The 17,194-nt window shown below is 30.5% G+C and overlaps 2 protein-coding genes across 3 annotated transcripts; one reads left to right on the plus strand and one right to left on the minus strand.

The window, feature by feature from the left end:
* The first annotated feature begins 1,542 nt into the window (after positions 1–1,542).
* On the plus strand, positions 1,543–8,110 carry LOC146941268 (Galactosyltransferase family protein). 2 transcript variants are annotated; one of them, XM_085755033.1, is made up of 12 exons: positions 1,543–1,754; positions 1,831–1,894; positions 2,533–2,582; positions 2,696–2,889; positions 3,463–3,526; positions 3,641–3,713; positions 4,257–4,380; positions 6,530–6,617; positions 6,706–6,756; positions 7,157–7,228; positions 7,304–7,416; positions 7,622–8,110. In XM_085755033.1, the coding sequence occupies exons 1-12, from the start codon at positions 1,642–1,644 to the stop codon at positions 7,642–7,644; spliced, it is 1,029 nt and encodes a 342-aa protein (XP_085611159.1). In that variant the 5' UTR covers positions 1,543–1,641; the 3' UTR covers positions 7,645–8,110. The 2 variants fall into 2 exon arrangements, with proteins under 2 accessions (XP_085611159.1, XP_085611160.1); XM_085755034.1 differs by having other exon boundaries at positions 3,469–3,526.
* Positions 8,111–9,704: 1,594 nt separating this feature from the next.
* Positions 9,705–12,888, minus strand: LOC146941269 (Ubiquitin-associated/translation elongation factor EF1B protein). The gene is made up of 5 exons (XM_085755035.1): positions 12,628–12,888; positions 12,484–12,536; positions 11,754–11,921; positions 11,455–11,556; positions 9,705–10,182 (listed from the first exon to the last, which is right to left on the minus strand). The coding sequence occupies exons 1-5, from the start codon at positions 12,779–12,781 to the stop codon at positions 10,048–10,050; spliced, it is 612 nt and encodes a 203-aa protein (XP_085611161.1). The 5' UTR covers positions 12,782–12,888; the 3' UTR covers positions 9,705–10,047.
* Between the last annotated feature and the right edge of the window lie 4,306 nt (positions 12,889–17,194).

Raw genomic sequence — 17,194 nt, forward strand, 5'->3', positions numbered from 1 at the left:
GACCCGAACAAGGCATGGTGTCGCAAGTGCCACACCAATTTAGGTCCAATACTTTTTTTAATTTCTTTTGATTGGCTTATTGTATATTTTTACTCATATATTAATATAAACATCTAATTTTTTTTCTATTTATACATTTGTCTATATTTTTACTTCATATATTAATACGGGGACATATTTTTTTTCTGTAATTTATACATGTGTCTATATTTTTACTCATATAAGAGAACCTTTTTTTTTTTAATTTATAGATGTGTTTATATTTTAACTTATATATTAATACGGGAACCAATTTTTTTTTAATTTATACACATGTCTATATTTTTATTTATATATCAATACAGGGATTTTTTTTATATAATTTCTATGCAATTGCGACTTGCTTCCAAAAAAAGAGCGCAACGCGCTCACCCGTCCGTATGCACGAGTATCCTGCTAAAGCATTTGACATTTCTCTTTTAACCTATATATGAAGAGATGTTCTTCGAACAATTAGTAATGATATAATTTTAGTTCATTTTTAACAAATGGAAAATAGATTATTTTCTTTGTAATTTAGGTTGCTACAACTATTTTTAATATAACTTCTTATTAAATTTAATATTATTTAATTATTTGATAAAAAAAAAAATGTCCCACCAATATTGAAAGTCCAGATCCGCCCATGAGGCAAATTACTTTTGGAGGATTAGAGAGGAAACATTCAACCTATCATGCAAAAGTGTGTGGAGGCTGACCCTAAATGCATAGGGACTAAGCCTATGATTGATTGATTTAGATGCAATGTTGATGCCTCTTTCTTCTTGAGGCAAAATTTTGGTGGTATTGGGGCGTGTTTTCGGCATGATTAACGTTATTTTGTTCTTCACAAAACATAATAGTTGGAGGCCCTAACTTTGATGTTTGAAGGAGAAACATTTGATCTTATATTTGCTAGTAGGTGGATTCACGATCTTCAATTAGCCAATGTTGATTTTCAACTCGATTACGAAAGAGTAGCATAGCAGATGTTTTTCATAACCTGCAAAATGGTGTCTCACATTTTTGTTTAATTCTTGCATATTGTCAACATATCTTCACTACTATTTTTTTTTTTTTATCTTTTTTAGAGAATCTTCACTACTTAGTAATAATATTATTTTTGAGGGATGCTTAGTAATAATATTGAAAAGCTTAAAATTTGACAATCTCATTATTTTTAATAAAAGTAAAGTTTATTAGGAAACACGTAAGTAGGATTATCCACACATTTCTATTAATATTCTTAATTTTTTTGATTGCTAATGAATTGATCTAGTTTATTTTGGTCAATAAAGAAATACAGCTCTTTATAAAAAAAATAAAAAAATAACATTAATATCGGTAGCTTTTTTTAGTTAAAAATTTGCATCATTTGCTTATTAAACTCCTTTATTGGTCAAATAAAATTAGGGTTATAAGGCAAATTTATTTTAGAAAAAACTTGAATAATTGAATTTATTTTGAAAGTAGTTGTCTCGTCTGTCTGAAAATGAAAAGGAAAAAGAAAAGTGAGAGGTTGGTGACTTTGTTCCCAGAAGTATCAAACAAAGAAGCAAGCAAAGAGAAAGAGTCTCTCTCGCATAACAAAATTGTTCAACAGAATTGGATTCGAAATTGAAAATGCAGAGTAAGGGATCGAGCCACAGACTCTCAACTATGGCGAATCGATCTCGAATCCCTGCACTTTTCATCTCAATGTTCGCCACTTTCGCTTCTATCTACGTCGCCGGAAGGTTCTTCTTCCTTCTCTTCTTATCCATTCATTATCGCTTCTCTTCTTCTCTGTTAATCTCAATTTTCCTTTTTCAGGTTGTGGCAAGACGCACAGAATCGTGTTTATCTCATCAAAGAGCTTGATAGAATCACTGGCCAGGTCAGTAACTTCATTTTTCTTTCTACTTCAATTTCAATTACTGTGTTATCGATCGATTCTCACTATTATCATTTCGGAATGAATCATTGCTTCTGAATGAAGTTAGAGATCTCGATTTTAGTTGTTTATGTAATTGAATATTAATTTGAATTTGATCTGCTTTTTTATGTTTTTTTTTTAATTTAATAACTATTTGATCACGTGCATATTTTTATTAAGGACTCACGCTGTGTTTATTTTTGTGGTGATAAAAAGTTATTTTGAATGAAATGATTTTACTTAACTTGAATGTTAAGTGGGTTATGTTTGGATACGTTTACGTAAAAGTGAGTTGAACAATAAATTTGTGTAAAAATCACATTTGGAGTCATAAGCTACAAATCCTAGCTTCAAGTTTGAATTAATTTTAGAAGCAAAATCAATTCTACTCGAGAGTAAGCAAACATGTCAGAATCAATTTTACACTTACATAATCAATTTTGTTTGCTCCAAACCTGAAACCAAACATAGGCTTAGCAGTGTGATTTATTGAGATCACTCTTTCAGAGACACACACCATCGAGTTTGACTCACTAGGACTTGGACATACCTTTCTACTTTCTGTTCTGGCTAAGTTAACCAAAAGTTTTTCATTCCAGGGACAATCTGCTATATCAGTGGATGATACATTGAAGATCATAGCCTGCAGGTGAATTAAATTTTCCTGTTACAAAAATTAGCAAAAAGTTAGCGATTTGATTGGTGTTTGTAAGCTTCTCAACTTCATTTTGTGACTATACAGTTTGATAATGTGTCGTTTAGGGAACAGCATAAGAAGCTTGATGCGCTTGAGATGGAACTTGCTGCAGCTAAACAAGAGGGTTTTGTTTCAAAGGGATTGATTGAGACCAATGGGACTTACTCTAAGAGACGACCCTTGGTAGTCATAGGTATACTCACAAAGTTTGGGCGAAGGAAGAATAGAGATGCCATTCGTAAGGCTTGGATGGGAAGTGGTAACATTATTCTTTTCTTTCTCTTGCTCAATTCTGCAAGTTTGTGCCATTGTAAATGACTTTGCCATAAATATATCTCTTTTTAGCTGAGTATACACTTGATGTAAAGAATTTTTGTGAAGCCTGAATTCTAATGTATGGCTTTAACATGAGTTGGTATGAGTTCAATAACATGAAATTATAGCCTTTTCTTTCCTGCATAAGTTGATAATGAGTTAATGTACACAGAGTGTATGACAAACTTTCCCTTTTTGGTTTCCTGCCTCTGAGAAAAACGATCGTCTCTTACATTTTGACATAGAAAGGACAATCCTTATATATATGTAATTCCTTTAACAACTGCTATTGCTAATGAATAATGAGAAAACTCTGTAATGTAACTGGTTTAGAGTACTATCGTATGTAACTGTTTATTGACCGATTCTGAGAATAGTTATTTCGAATTTTCATCAAAGATTTAGTGCTCTAGTGTATCTGAATAATTTTCTTCCAGATTTTTATAAAACGTGTTACAGTTTTTGCACTAACATTGTGCTTCAGAAAAGTTTTAATTTAAAAACATTATCTTTGTAGGTGCAGCTTTAAAGAAAATAGAAGATGGAAAGGGCATTATTGTGCGGTTTGTTATTGGTAGAAGGTTGAAATTCTTAGTTTTAACTTGTCAGGGATCTTGGTTTTATTTTTGAGTGGTGTAGGGGGGGATTGATTGTAACTTGGAAGCGGTTCTTATGAATTTCATATAACTTTGCAGTCCAAATCGTGGAGACAGTCAGGATAAAGACATTGATCGTGAGAATAGGTTGACGAATGACTTCCTAATTCTAGTATGTATATCTTAATCAAGGCCTTCATCCTTTATCTGCTTAGAAAATTTCTATTTTGTTACAACAGAAAATTTTATTGGATCTCTTTCTATAGGTAATTGTTTGGCAATAACTTTTCTGTAAAAATCCAAGTGAATTTGCTCATTCTGAATTTGGAAATGAAGCTTTTGAAATTTCAATCACTGTTGTATTTTCTTAAATAGTTATTGCAATGAGTATTTCATTATTTTATTCTTCTATTTCCAATGGTTAAAATCACATATTGTATTGAAACATCAGCAACACAATTTACTGATATATATTTGTGCCTACACCAATCTTGAGTTGACATCAATTTGAATGCTTTACTCTTTATGTTTTTTTAGTCATTAGTTTAAATAAGCAGGCAAATATGAGGTTAAAGTAACACATTTGCACTCATAGTTGCTAAATATGGTTGGTTCTTATAACATTTGGTTTGTATTTTGGTGCTTCCTGTGAGTAGAGCATAAAGTAAACAACATAAGCTAGTTAACTCATCACCTTCAACACTTCTGTTGTCAGGATGATCATGTAGAAGGAAGCCAGGGACACCCAGAGAAGGCTAAATTGTTTTTTGCTCATGCTGCAGACGAATGGGATGCGGAGTTTTATGCTAAAGTCAATGATGATGTTTATGTAAATATTGGTTAGTTTTTTCTTTAACTGGATGAAGTGATTTTTCTATAATGCATTTTACCTAATGTGTCACTTTTTTGTTATATGTTTCTTCTGTACGGAAAAACCACTCTATGCATTAGAGAAATCCCTGTTTGTACCAATGGGTATATGATCATATGACTTTGAGCTTGCAGTGATTCTTAATGACCTTTTAATAAATTATGGATAATTTTACCGTTTTCTTTGAAACCAATAACTGTAGTCCCAAATAACAGCACTTTAGGTCGACTTTAGTGTTTGGATGGGCTACTAGATAAATGTAGAAGCACCTAAAAAATCAAGTTTTTTGAAAGCTATATTTCCTAGCTTCTTAAGAAACCCACTGTGACAGAAGAAGATAGGGAATCACGAATCAGGTTTTAAACTTTTATGGACAAAGATATCAATTGAATTTTCATAATTACCCCTGTATCCTTCCTCTCAATCTTCCTTTCCCATGTCATTCCTAGCATTTCTCTCTGGTTCTTCTCTCAGCATTTTCTCTCCAACTCAATTTGGAATCATGGCCAGGGGTATTTATTCTTCATACTGGTCATGCCCCCTTTTTATTTTTATTTATCTAGGTGCTAAGTTTTTAGTGAAAGAAGGTTTTGGTTGTTGTTCTTGTTGCATGATAGGTATGATTTGATTTCGGTTTTCTGGTTCTTTTGTTTAGTTGCAGAGAAATTTCAGAAAACAAATAAAAAGGCACACACTTGTTTTTAAAATTGTTGTCTTCTTTCGACAAATAATGGAAAAAACAAATACCTCTCAAGATAACATCCAAGTTTTTAGGGCCCGTTTGTTATAGGTTTTTTTAAAATAGATTTTTATAGTGTAATATCTTCTTGCTATAATTTTTTAATATAGAAATTTTTAAGGAAAATTTCGAATGAAAAATTCGTTTGAATAACTTATCTTAAAATGTAATTCTAAGTATTTCATCATTTTGTTATAAACTTTTTTGGATACTAAAAGTTTGAAAAAATCGCTATAAAAAAACTATTTCAAATAGCTTTTCATAAAAATCATTTTTGGAAGATGTCATTTTGAAAAAATGTGATTTTTACTATGTAAAATTTCTAACAATGAATCTTTAAGTTAGTGAATGTCAAAATCTCATTTTTAACTTGTGTCAAATGAGTTTGAAATAACTTGTACTATTTTTGAGTAAAGTTTCAAAAAATCCACTTTTAGAAATACAAAGAAAAATCCATTTTTTTAAAATCTATAACAATCGGGCCCTTAATTGGATGATCCAGTTATCAACTTCAAAATGCATGTGCAAAACACATCTAAAACACTAAATTCCCTTAGTTTAACTTTAACATTAAATCAGTATTTGCTTTGCTCGGGCACATGCTCATTGGATACTTTCCTTATTTGGGTTAGAAAACAACATGAAATCAGTTTGGTTTAAGAGGACACATTGATGCTTTGTTGGAAAAATTTATGATTTAAAGGTTTCTAAAAGTAATGAGCAAAATAGAAAATTGTATGATAGTTGTTCACAAGTCTCACAATCTAAGTAACTAGAGTCCATATAAAATGGTGAAATTTACAATGAAGTCAACCATAGGATTTAACCAAGATGGGTGAAATGGAGCAATGTTTCTAGTGTAACTTGATTTAATGACTCATAACGCATAACTAATAAGGACTGATATGTTAATATTTCTTTAGTGAATTTTGATTGTAATAATGTTTAGTTTAAAATTTAGACTGCCTTATTTTGGAGTGGTATAGACTGCCTTATATTGGAGTTGTATATTGGGCCTTATAGGTGATGGGTCATGTTCTTCATAGGTGTAGGTATAAATAACAATCTTGTTATCATTTTTTTGGAACATTTAAGTTTGATATTCAATCTTCGATTGAAGTGAGAGCTAGTTTTGCTCCTCTAGGTTATTTGGATGAACCAATTCTAGATCCTTATCAACAACATCCGTATTCTTGTGGAGGATCCACAATCGATCTTATCATTATTCACGAATGTGGCTATCATTCTTCCCACTTAGTTAACATTATTGTTTTGATTGTAAGATAATATTTTATTTTGTGCCTCTTGGCCCTATTTAAAAAATTCCAAAAAGAATTCACATTTTTATACTTATTTATCTATGTTTCTTCCTGCACAGATGCCTTGGGTGCTACGCTTGCAACTCATCTGGACAAACCTCGTCTTTACATGGGGTGCATGAAATCAGGCGAAGTTTTCTCCGAACGGTGAGCTCCCTTATCTGCTAAAATTCCATATGCTTATATAGAATAAATTTTATGGTTCTCATACTGTTTTGTCTGTGAATGTTGACAGGAACCATAAATGGTATGAACCAGAATGGTGGAAGTTTGGTGACAAAAAATCGTAAGCCAACCAACCAGTTATTTCATATGATTAAACAATTGCATTAATTTTACTAGATAACACAGCATTCATTCTTTAGTTTCGAATAGCTGCTTGGTATTCTGCAGTGCTGTGTTTGTTGATCCCGTAAATAAAAATTGCAATGGGTATTTTAATTTTTGCTTTTCAAAACATTCTTTAATGGAGAAGCCTGTCATATGATGTGGAATATACATGATTATATCAAAATCCTTAGTTGTTGGCTCATTGCAAAGGATTAGTCAATTATGTCATGTGCTAGTGAGGATAATAACCAAGCAAAGCTTGCATGCAAGTTGAATATTTCAGTTGTACCGCCATTTTTTTGTCATTTCAAACTATTTATCTCCTCTTGAAATGATAATTAAATCTCGTGGAACAGATATTTTCGTCATGCATCAGGAGAGATGTATGTCATATCACGAGCTTTAGCTAAATTCATATCAATAAACAGGTCAGGTCCATTTTTGCTGCACAAATATTTTTAGCAACTGTTTATGCATCAATCATCAATCTGTTGAGTTGTCAGATCTATTCTTCGTACCTATGCCCATGATGATGTGAGCGCTGGATCCTGGTTTATTGGACTTGATGTGAAGCATGTTGATGAAGCAAAGTTTTGTTGCTCGTCTTGGTCGACAGGTCTCACTGGCTATCTCTTGTTTTCTCTATGTCTGTGCTGTATGTATACATGTTCTAGTTTAAAATTCAAGTTCATGACATAGTTTTGTAACCACCAAAAAGATATCCCAACTTTGAGTATCTAAGAAATTATATGCAGAATTTACTTACATAAATGTTTGGTATGCGCATCAAATTTACTTTACAACATGCATTTGTTTTTCAGGAGCAATTTGTGCGGGTGTTTGAGTTGATTCCAGTGCATTGTCTTAAGACTGTCAATGTAATATACAAGGTTCCTTGAGAGTTGTCTCTTGATATAGAAGTCCATCTTTACATTAACTTGTGACCACAGTTCGCAAATTCATCGGTTCAAGGCACACATACTATACAACAAAAGATTTACCTCTACCTACAAGTTCTTCTGATCCACTTTATGGTTCTTTCATTCGCCATGGGTATAGGAGAGGAAGATAACTCTTCTCTTGGCAGAATAACTTCCTAAATGTATTTTTTTTTTTTAATTATTTATAGGAGTGACATGGTGGGCTGTGGAGCGATTTTGTATTTTTTGTACATTGTATACTGCTGGGAATTTTGAGTGATGGTTATGTTTTAGGTGAAAGCTAGGGTGGACAAGTGCTCCATGTGGTCCACCTTGGTCAAAGGCTTTTTTGTAATATTATTATCTTGGAAGTGCTTTTGTTTTTTCAAATTTACATGTTTCCCCTGCCCCACCTCAAAAACTCTAATTCCGCATTCTCTCTCCCCCTTTCCCTCTACCTGCCTTCAACTTCATCTGTGTGAGCAACGACGGCTCCTACTTTGTTGTAATTGTTAGATGTGGTTGAAGAGAAGATAGAGAGGAGGCGGATTCAATGGCGGTTAAAGTCGTCTTGAAAGGAGTGATGCACAACAGGTTTGATGCTATGGATAGTGTGCTACCCCTCATAAGATCAACAAGCTCACCAGCCACGTCCATGGAATTAGCTGCTGTGAAATAAGCATATGAAGGTTACAATTTGAGGTTTCACTTCATCGAACTAGCACTTAACTGATCTACAAGATGGTAGTTCCAACAAATCATTAAACCAACCTTTGGTTACCATTCTTAAGAAATTTCAACATCGTATATGCTTGAAAAAATTGGTGGTTTGAATTTGCAATTGCTAATGTGTTGGTAGGAGCAAGACCCCTCCAACGGATAAGCACAACTGTGTTTATACTAAAAGGTGATAGTAAGTGTGGTGAACTTAAAATTGGATTATCATGATGAAGTTAAATATAACTTTGAATTTATTGATAAATAAACACAATGGTCAAGATTTAATATGCTTCTGGCCATTGTACTAGAATAATAGGTCATTCAATTTTATTTTTTAACTTCACCATAATGGTCTGATCTTTAAAGTTCACCATGCCACCAGTATCCATACTTAAAGGGGCGGGGCTTCATAAAAAAAAGGGTGAGTACGGTGTAATACAAGGTAGAGGAGATTAAACAAGGATTGAGTTTATCAAGCTCAGTATCAAACGCTCGAATACAGTGAAGATGATAGGGCGAATAGAAGATGATTAGAGATTTTTTATTAATGTGTATTAAAATTCATACTCTTTCTGAAGAATACAGTGAAGATGATGGCGAATAGAAGATGATTAGAGATTTTTTATTAATGTGTATTATAATTCATACTCCTTCTGAAGTGAAATACAAGAGAAACATTAGTTGAAAAGTAGATGCATTTGCACTAAAGTTTAAACCTACGAGTACAATACCAAATTCAACCGCCTAAAATGTCATGAAACTTGTTGAACACATCACAGCATTGACATTAACAGTTCAGTAGTGATAAATTGATTTTATTTTTCAAACATATCTGCCAAGAGATTACTAGGTTTAGTCTCTTTTTTCGAGAGGTAGAATTTTCGAATTGATATTAGAGATTCAAACTGGGTCTAAAATTCTGATTCTTGTGGTATATAAAAATGTTATTGAACCTAAGAAGCTGATAACAAAGGAAATAACAGAGTCCTTGTTACCAGTCCTATTTAGACGAAAACAGAGATTTGAAGTAATGGCGCACCATCTATTGATACCCGTTTCTGATTCTGAAGGATACAATATACATCGAGTCTTCATTTTTTTCAACGCCAAGAATTGTGAGATCAAGTACCGCAACCATAACAGTTCTTCCATCCATCTTTTAAAAATTTCTTTCCGGTGAGTTGAACAATTTAAGCAATTTCTTCCAGTTTGGTTCGGAGATAGCACATGTACTATATCTGACAAACTTATTCCTAGCAGAAAGTAAAATAAAAGGCAAATCTAATATATAATCACACAAACAAACATGCCCCCAAGAAGTTAAGGTCTTGACCAAAAGCAAACACAACAATTTTGACGGAAAAAATGGACTTCATGAAATATAACCTAATGGCTGGTATTATCATATGGATAATAATTGGGTCTATTTGTTCTCTCTAAAAACACCAAAAATCACTGGAAAGAGTTTGCCAATGATCCACAACCGACAATAAAAGATTGCCAATGTCATTCTACCTATATTTGACCATTATTTATATTATACAAAAGGAACTTCCATATTTTTTTTATCAACAGATGATACCTACAACAAATATGCTTCAGCAATCTTATGATGAGCCATTAAGGAAATATGCCAATGCCTTGTCTGTATCATTGTCATACATAAGCAAGGCTTCGTCAACACTGTTTGATGAAAATCCCATTTCATGCAGAAGGGTGTATCCCTTGACAAATTCTTGAACCTTCAAATGAATAATACATTTGATCAGAAAAACAAATTAATCAGGAAAGACAACAACACGTTTCCCTGCTACGCTGTGACTGGAAATGCAACAACATAAAAAAAATGCTAACATGATTCTAAATAACAAGAAACTATATTATCTTTAGTTGGTCCCAAAACTCAGAAAACACCACGAAATCAATATTTGAAAATAATAAACATGCATCAATGTGATAAACAGAAACAATACAAATAACCCATTAATGCGTGTAGGCATTTAAACAGTGCTCGTAAAAAATTTAGCTGATCAAAATATCTGGTCACAACACCCAAACCACAATCATATATAAAAAAATAGATAAAAAACATGATTTCCAGTTGCTGGTCTGGATATCCGTATCTAAATTGGATTCTCACTCACGTCTCAGAATTAGTCTCTTTTGCCACAACCAATCAGATATTTGCAACTCGTCCCATCAATTCGCCCACCCAAGATATGTGTGCGTGTGTGTGTGTGTGTGTGTCAGTGTCCCATATTTTGAACATTGGCGTCCGTGCTTCATAGATGGCAATGTGGTTTGGTTTCAAATCATAAACATAATGTTTAACAGCTGAATACGGTTAGGTATTATATAAACATACTCCTTATAAAAATGACAAAGTGAAAGTCTGAGAAGTAAGAGCCATGTAATTAGAACTGGAAGAGCCTCTCCTACAGGCTACAGTACAACGTTGGTAAGTAATTACTGATTATAACTGGGAGCAGACTCTGGATGAGAGGTAGAAAAGCTGTAACACAATCAACTCAATAAACTGTTTACTTGTATGGGCATTTAGTTGAAAAATTCTTCCATTTTGGATCAAAAAGTAAAACCTATTGAAAATTGATTTCTGTCAATAATAGGAACCAGTAGACTCCATAGGACACCAACATTACTCCTCTTTCCCAGCATAAAGGGAGGGGTGGCCAGAAGCAGAAAACAATCGTATCAAAGCATGCACGCAATGTTGTATGGATCGGTTTATCAAACTGACCACTTTCTAGCATGTTTGAAAAATTATAAACTTTACAACTAAGAATAAGTTCACAGTAATAATTTGGAGGAGAAATTCCAGAATCAAGAGAAGCAGAAAGACTTGAATTTCAATGAATTATTCGATCTTTGCATGGTCAGTATATGGAGAGATGATGGGCATATATTTATTATTTAGAAAAATAATAATCATGTTTCGAGCAATGCTATCATCTGAACATCATGTCCATTATAAGTTACGGAGACAGAGAACATACTTTGGTTGGATTATCTCCATAATTCTTAACAGCAATTGGAACAACCTCTCGGCTGAGTCCCATGGCTATATATTTGTTCACAATGGGATCTGAAGTAGTAACCTGCAAATATAGTTTCATATTACACCATGTGAGTTGGAAACAGTAGAAGAATTTTATCTATACACAGAAAATTAATGCACTAAACACGAAAAAGCAAATAGTAAGTCACAACATCTGCATAATGAATCAGGAAAAAAAAACCATAAACCCAAACTAGAATAAATCGGAACTTCTTGCTCTAAATCATGAAAATTAACCTTTGACGACGATGATGTATCAGAAGCCTTGGTTGGAAGATTTTCTACCCCAAATTTGGTCCAGTTTGGGTTTTCCTTCTCTGCTTCGGCCAAAATTTTCCTCTCCAATCCAAAATCAAATTGAAAGTTGCTTCGTGGAATATCTCCCACATTTGGTAGCAAATGAGGCTGCAAAATTGTTAAAACCACTCAAAAGTCATATTTAACTATAAAACCGATAAAAAAAACCAGTAAATTGTCTCCACTGCTTTACCTAATAGCATAAGCATTTCAGATTAGTTGTTTCATGACATGGCATCAAACCCTATACGTCGACCAAGTGGTCAATAATTCAATCCGAATCACCCTCATTCTTTTAATAATAAGTTAAATTTAAGCACGAGGGTTTAAGTCCAAAGGGTTATCGCGCGAGGGGTCAAGAAAGACATGTAGTATAGAAGTCATTCATGTTGTGTCATCGCGTAATATCTTAAACTGCAGGGATAGGTGGTTCATAATATCTGCAAAGCTTGAGCATTGAGAGAACAACCACAAAATGAAATCTAAGTAGAACTTAACAACCATATCTTAAAAAAGCCCCTTCAATTCTAAATTGTTTTTTTTTTTTTTCCTATAATTAAAGCACCCTAATTTTATTTTGAGGAGTAAAAGAATAGCGATGATGAAAGTAAAATACACAATATCAGAATTCAGAAGAATAACGGAAACAACAAAAGCGATTGAATCTTACCGGCGGTGCGATCTTATATTCCGGTTTGATGGCAACCTTAATGCCCAATCCTACTGCAAAATTCAACAAACAAGTTATTATTGAGAAGAAAACAAAACCTAATAGAGGGAAGGGGAAATGGAAGCATGAGAGAAAGAGAGTTACTCGATGGTGAAGGATTGGGATTTTGGTGCTGAAAGGGTGGCGGACGAGGGGCGGCGGAATGGGGATGAGGACCAATCTTAGGGTAGATGGAGGGCGGAGCACGGTACATCGGAACTTGTGGGCCCGACCTGCTTCTATTGTATTCGTACTCCATCGAATCTAATTGCGTTGCGTGAGAATTGAAAGCTGCTGTGCGGGTAAGTCTCTTTCTTATGCAACAAGACGAACAAAAAATGATTTACCAAAGAAACAACGATCAAGAGTTCAAGACGTTGATGACAATTTTCTTTTATTCAACAAAACTTAGGTGCATTTATTTACCATGATTTTCTCAAGTTTGTTTTAACAAAAAAATAATGTATTTTTAAATAAATAAATAGGAACATAAGAAATATATTTTCTCTTTCAAAAAAAAAAATTCTTTCAGTAAAAAAATATATATATATTTTGTCAAATTAATATTTTCCGATGCTTTTCAAATTAATATTTTCTTTTTTTTTTTTAGCGTTTGGACGGACACTTATGTCATCTCTATTTGATTTTCCAAAATTAAGGAAAAGTTGTTTTAAGAGTATCAATCAATAGTATATATATAAAGTAAGGTTTTTTATGTCACGTGTCATTTCCACATTCATTCTCAATATTTTTATTATTTTTTCTATTATTAAAAACCAATATTTTATTTAACATAAATATCTCAACAAAACACTCAGTATTTTCTTTAAATTTTTATTGAATTTATAATATTTTATGTAGGAGAAATATCTCAACAAACTACACATCAATCAATCAATCAATAGTATATATATAAAGTAAGGTTTTTTATGTCACGTGCTACTTCAACATTCATTCTCAATATTTTTATTATTTATTCTATTTTTAAAAACCAATATTGTATTTAACATAAATATCTCAACAAACTTTTGATCTGATGCACTCAGTATTTTTTTTAATCAATATCAATAGTATATATATAAAGTAAGGTTTTTTATGTCACGTGTCACTTCCACATTCATTCTCAATATTTTTATTATTTTTTCTATTTTTAAAAACCAATATTTTATTTTTTGTCAAAAAAAAACCAATATTTTATTTAACATAAATATTTAACTAAACTTTTGATCTTATGCACTCAGTATTTATTTTTATTTTTATTGAATTTCTAATATTTTATGTAACAGGAATATCTCAACAAACTACACATCAATCAATCAATCAATCAATATCAATCAATAGTATATATATATATATAAAGGAAGGTTTTTTATGTCACGTGTCACTTCCACGTTCATTCTCAATATTTTTATTATTTTTTCTATTTTTTAAAACCAATATTTTATTTGGCATAAATATCTCAACAAACTTTCAATCGTATCCACTCAATGTTAATTCATTTTAAATTTTTTCAATCGTATCCACTCAATGTTAATTCATTTTAAATTTTTATTGAATTTCTAATATTTTATGCAACAGAAATATCTCAACAAATTACGTATTATACTTTCAACAAGGTTTACATCTTATTTTATAATTAAAATGTTCCAATTGGTTTGTTTTTTTTATTTTAGAAAAAGAAGCTTCAATTAGTTACTAAGTAATCTTTTAGCACCGTATCATTCATTTAGTTTTTCTTTTTGAGAAAAAAGGCTTCGATTAGTTATTATGTTATCTTTTATCAACATATTCTAATAAAAATGTTAGCTATAAATAAAGGAATTTTTGTTAATCACATATTCACATATTTTGAGCACAAACGGAAACCTCAAACCTTATTTTCATCTAACCTTTTTCCTTCTTCAGGTTTGTCAAACACCAATTCTATTATTTCTCTTATATATACTTTGATATATATATATATATATATATATATATATATATATATATATATATATATATATATATATATATATAAACCACTTTCTAATGCTGCTTTTTAATATAACATTTTTTTATCTTTTTGTTATTTTTATTTTTTGATTTTTGAAGACAACTTTTCAAACATCTTAAACACTTCTACTGATGTTTATACACACACACACACACACACTTACAATACCATGATTCAATTTTGATTTCGAACTGACCAAATCATAAATTTCATCATTCTGTTTTTATTTATCTTTTCTAAAAATTATTGCTACAAAATTTATCTCCATTGATGACGTCAATCAATCAATAATATATAAATGAAGTAAGGTATTTTATGTCACGTTTTGACTCCACGTTTATTCTCAAATTTTTATTAATCTTCTATTTTTACGTAAAGATTTAATTTTGCATAGATATCTCAACAAATTCTTTCTTTTTATCAAAAAGATTTTCTTCTTCTTTCTATTTAGCATGTACCCCTCTCTCTCGACAAACAATATACATTACTTTGATATTTTCCAATAAATATATTACTTCATCATCTGATTAAATAATAATTTTTTCAAAGTATAATTTAATTTTATCATAATTTATTTCAATAGTTTATTTTTTTATTTATTTATTTTTTTCATATTGAATATTTTTGTTGATTTCACATTTGTTTCGAATATTTTTATTTTTCAATAATATTTATTTTAATTTGATATAAATATACCAATGTACTTTTTTTAATATTTTTATAATATTACGTTTTTTAGTTAAAAAAATTTATTATTTTTTGTATTTTCTAAATATTTTTATTCATTAATTTTTATGTAGCATATATATCTAAACAAACTAAATTTATTATATATATATATATATATATATATATATATATATATATTTGTTTTGTTTTTGTTATATTTTATCTTTTAAAACCTAATTTTCATAATTGTTTAAATTATCTGTTACTTCTTTTTCTTTATATTTTAGCATCATATTCCAATTCAAACTTAACTACTAATCCAGGATCCTTTGTTTTTTGACAAAATCTAGGATCCTTTTGTTTTGTTTATCATTGTTTATTTCAATAAATTTATTATTTTTCAAATTTTTAGTATATTATTTTATTATTTTTTATGTAACATAATTATCTCGACAAACTACATATATTAAATCTTTTTCTTTCTTTTAAAGGTTTGTTATATATTATCTTTAAATCCTTTTTTTTTTTAAAATTGCTTAAATTATTTGTTATTTCATTATCTTTTAGCATCATACGTCAATCAAAATTTTAACTACTCAAATATTTTTAGGACTATAAAATTAAGGGATTTTCGCTAAACATCTACTCACATAATTTTAGCACAGTGTAATATTTTTCCATAAACTTTTTCATATACTAATGATTTTTTTTCCTTTCAGAGGGTTTATTAACATTATTCACACTCTATATATAAAATATGGAGACTCAAGATTAGGATCATTAAAATATAAAGAATGCCGAATTTTAAAGAGATCACATTTATTTAATCGATGTGATTTTTATGGATGATAGTGCATGCATCAAATTTTTTTCTTTGTGAAATTTTACTAATATATTCTCACATTAACTTAATTATGTTTCTATGCTAATATTTATTTAATTTTATTGTTGGTGATATTGTTTTTTTGATCCCCTAGAAAAAATTCTAGGGGATCAAAATTCAATGCACTATGTGAAGCGGCAATGTTACAAAATATCAATCTATGTTATTATAAAAAATTAATATCAATCTACGTTGATTAATGTAATATGTTATGAGATAAAAAGTATATTAATTTTTAATAACAACCATAAATTTAAACTAACTTCCTATGAATATGGAATATTTTATAAAACTATAACCATTGTGAAGCCGTATATTTTTTTTAAGGAGTTAATTTATATGTCTTTTGTCTATTTATTATGTTTTTTTTGGGTAATTATGATATAGGTTCACAAATTCCACAATCGTTAGAGATGACTAATCTCCATCAAGAATCAGTGACGCACAAAAGATGAGTTCTTCTCTTTCAATTGATTTTTTTCCTCATAAGCATGAGCCACAAAACAAACTCATGACCACATGTTTAAAGGGACCCAAAAACTCTTGCCGATTGGACTAATTCATTATTGATTTTGTTACACTTTTTATTCTTGCATTGAACATTCATTTCACCATTTATATTTATTTTTAAGATATTATTATAATTATATATTTAAATAAATTCAATTTAATATACTTACACGTGCATTCGTGCACACAAACTTTTTTAATATCCAACCCGAGCAACGCCGGGGCTCTAAACTAGTAGTATATATATAAAGTAAGGTTTTTTATGCCACGTGTCACTTCCACGTTTATTCAATATTTTTATTATTTTTCTATTTTTTAAAACCAATATTTAATTTGGCATAAATATCTCAACAAACTTTTGATTTTATCTATTAAATATTTTACTTAACTTTTTTATTGAATTCCTAATATTTTATGTAACAGAACTATCTCAACAAATTACATACGATACCCTTCATCTATACTCCAAATCAAGTATTCACAAATTACTAATCAAACAAAAATCATTAATTAGAAGATCCACTTATATATTATTTCATGTAACACAACAATTGTATAATTTTATTAATTTAATAACGAATATGGATTTATGTGAGTTTGAAAACTTTAAAAAAAGT

This window comes from Medicago sativa, chromosome 3 (genome assembly GCF_051527215.1).
Source record: "Medicago sativa cultivar Bolivia chromosome 3, Bolivia_mono, whole genome shotgun sequence".
NCBI classification, from domain to species: Eukaryota; Viridiplantae; Streptophyta; class Magnoliopsida; order Fabales; family Fabaceae; genus Medicago; species Medicago sativa.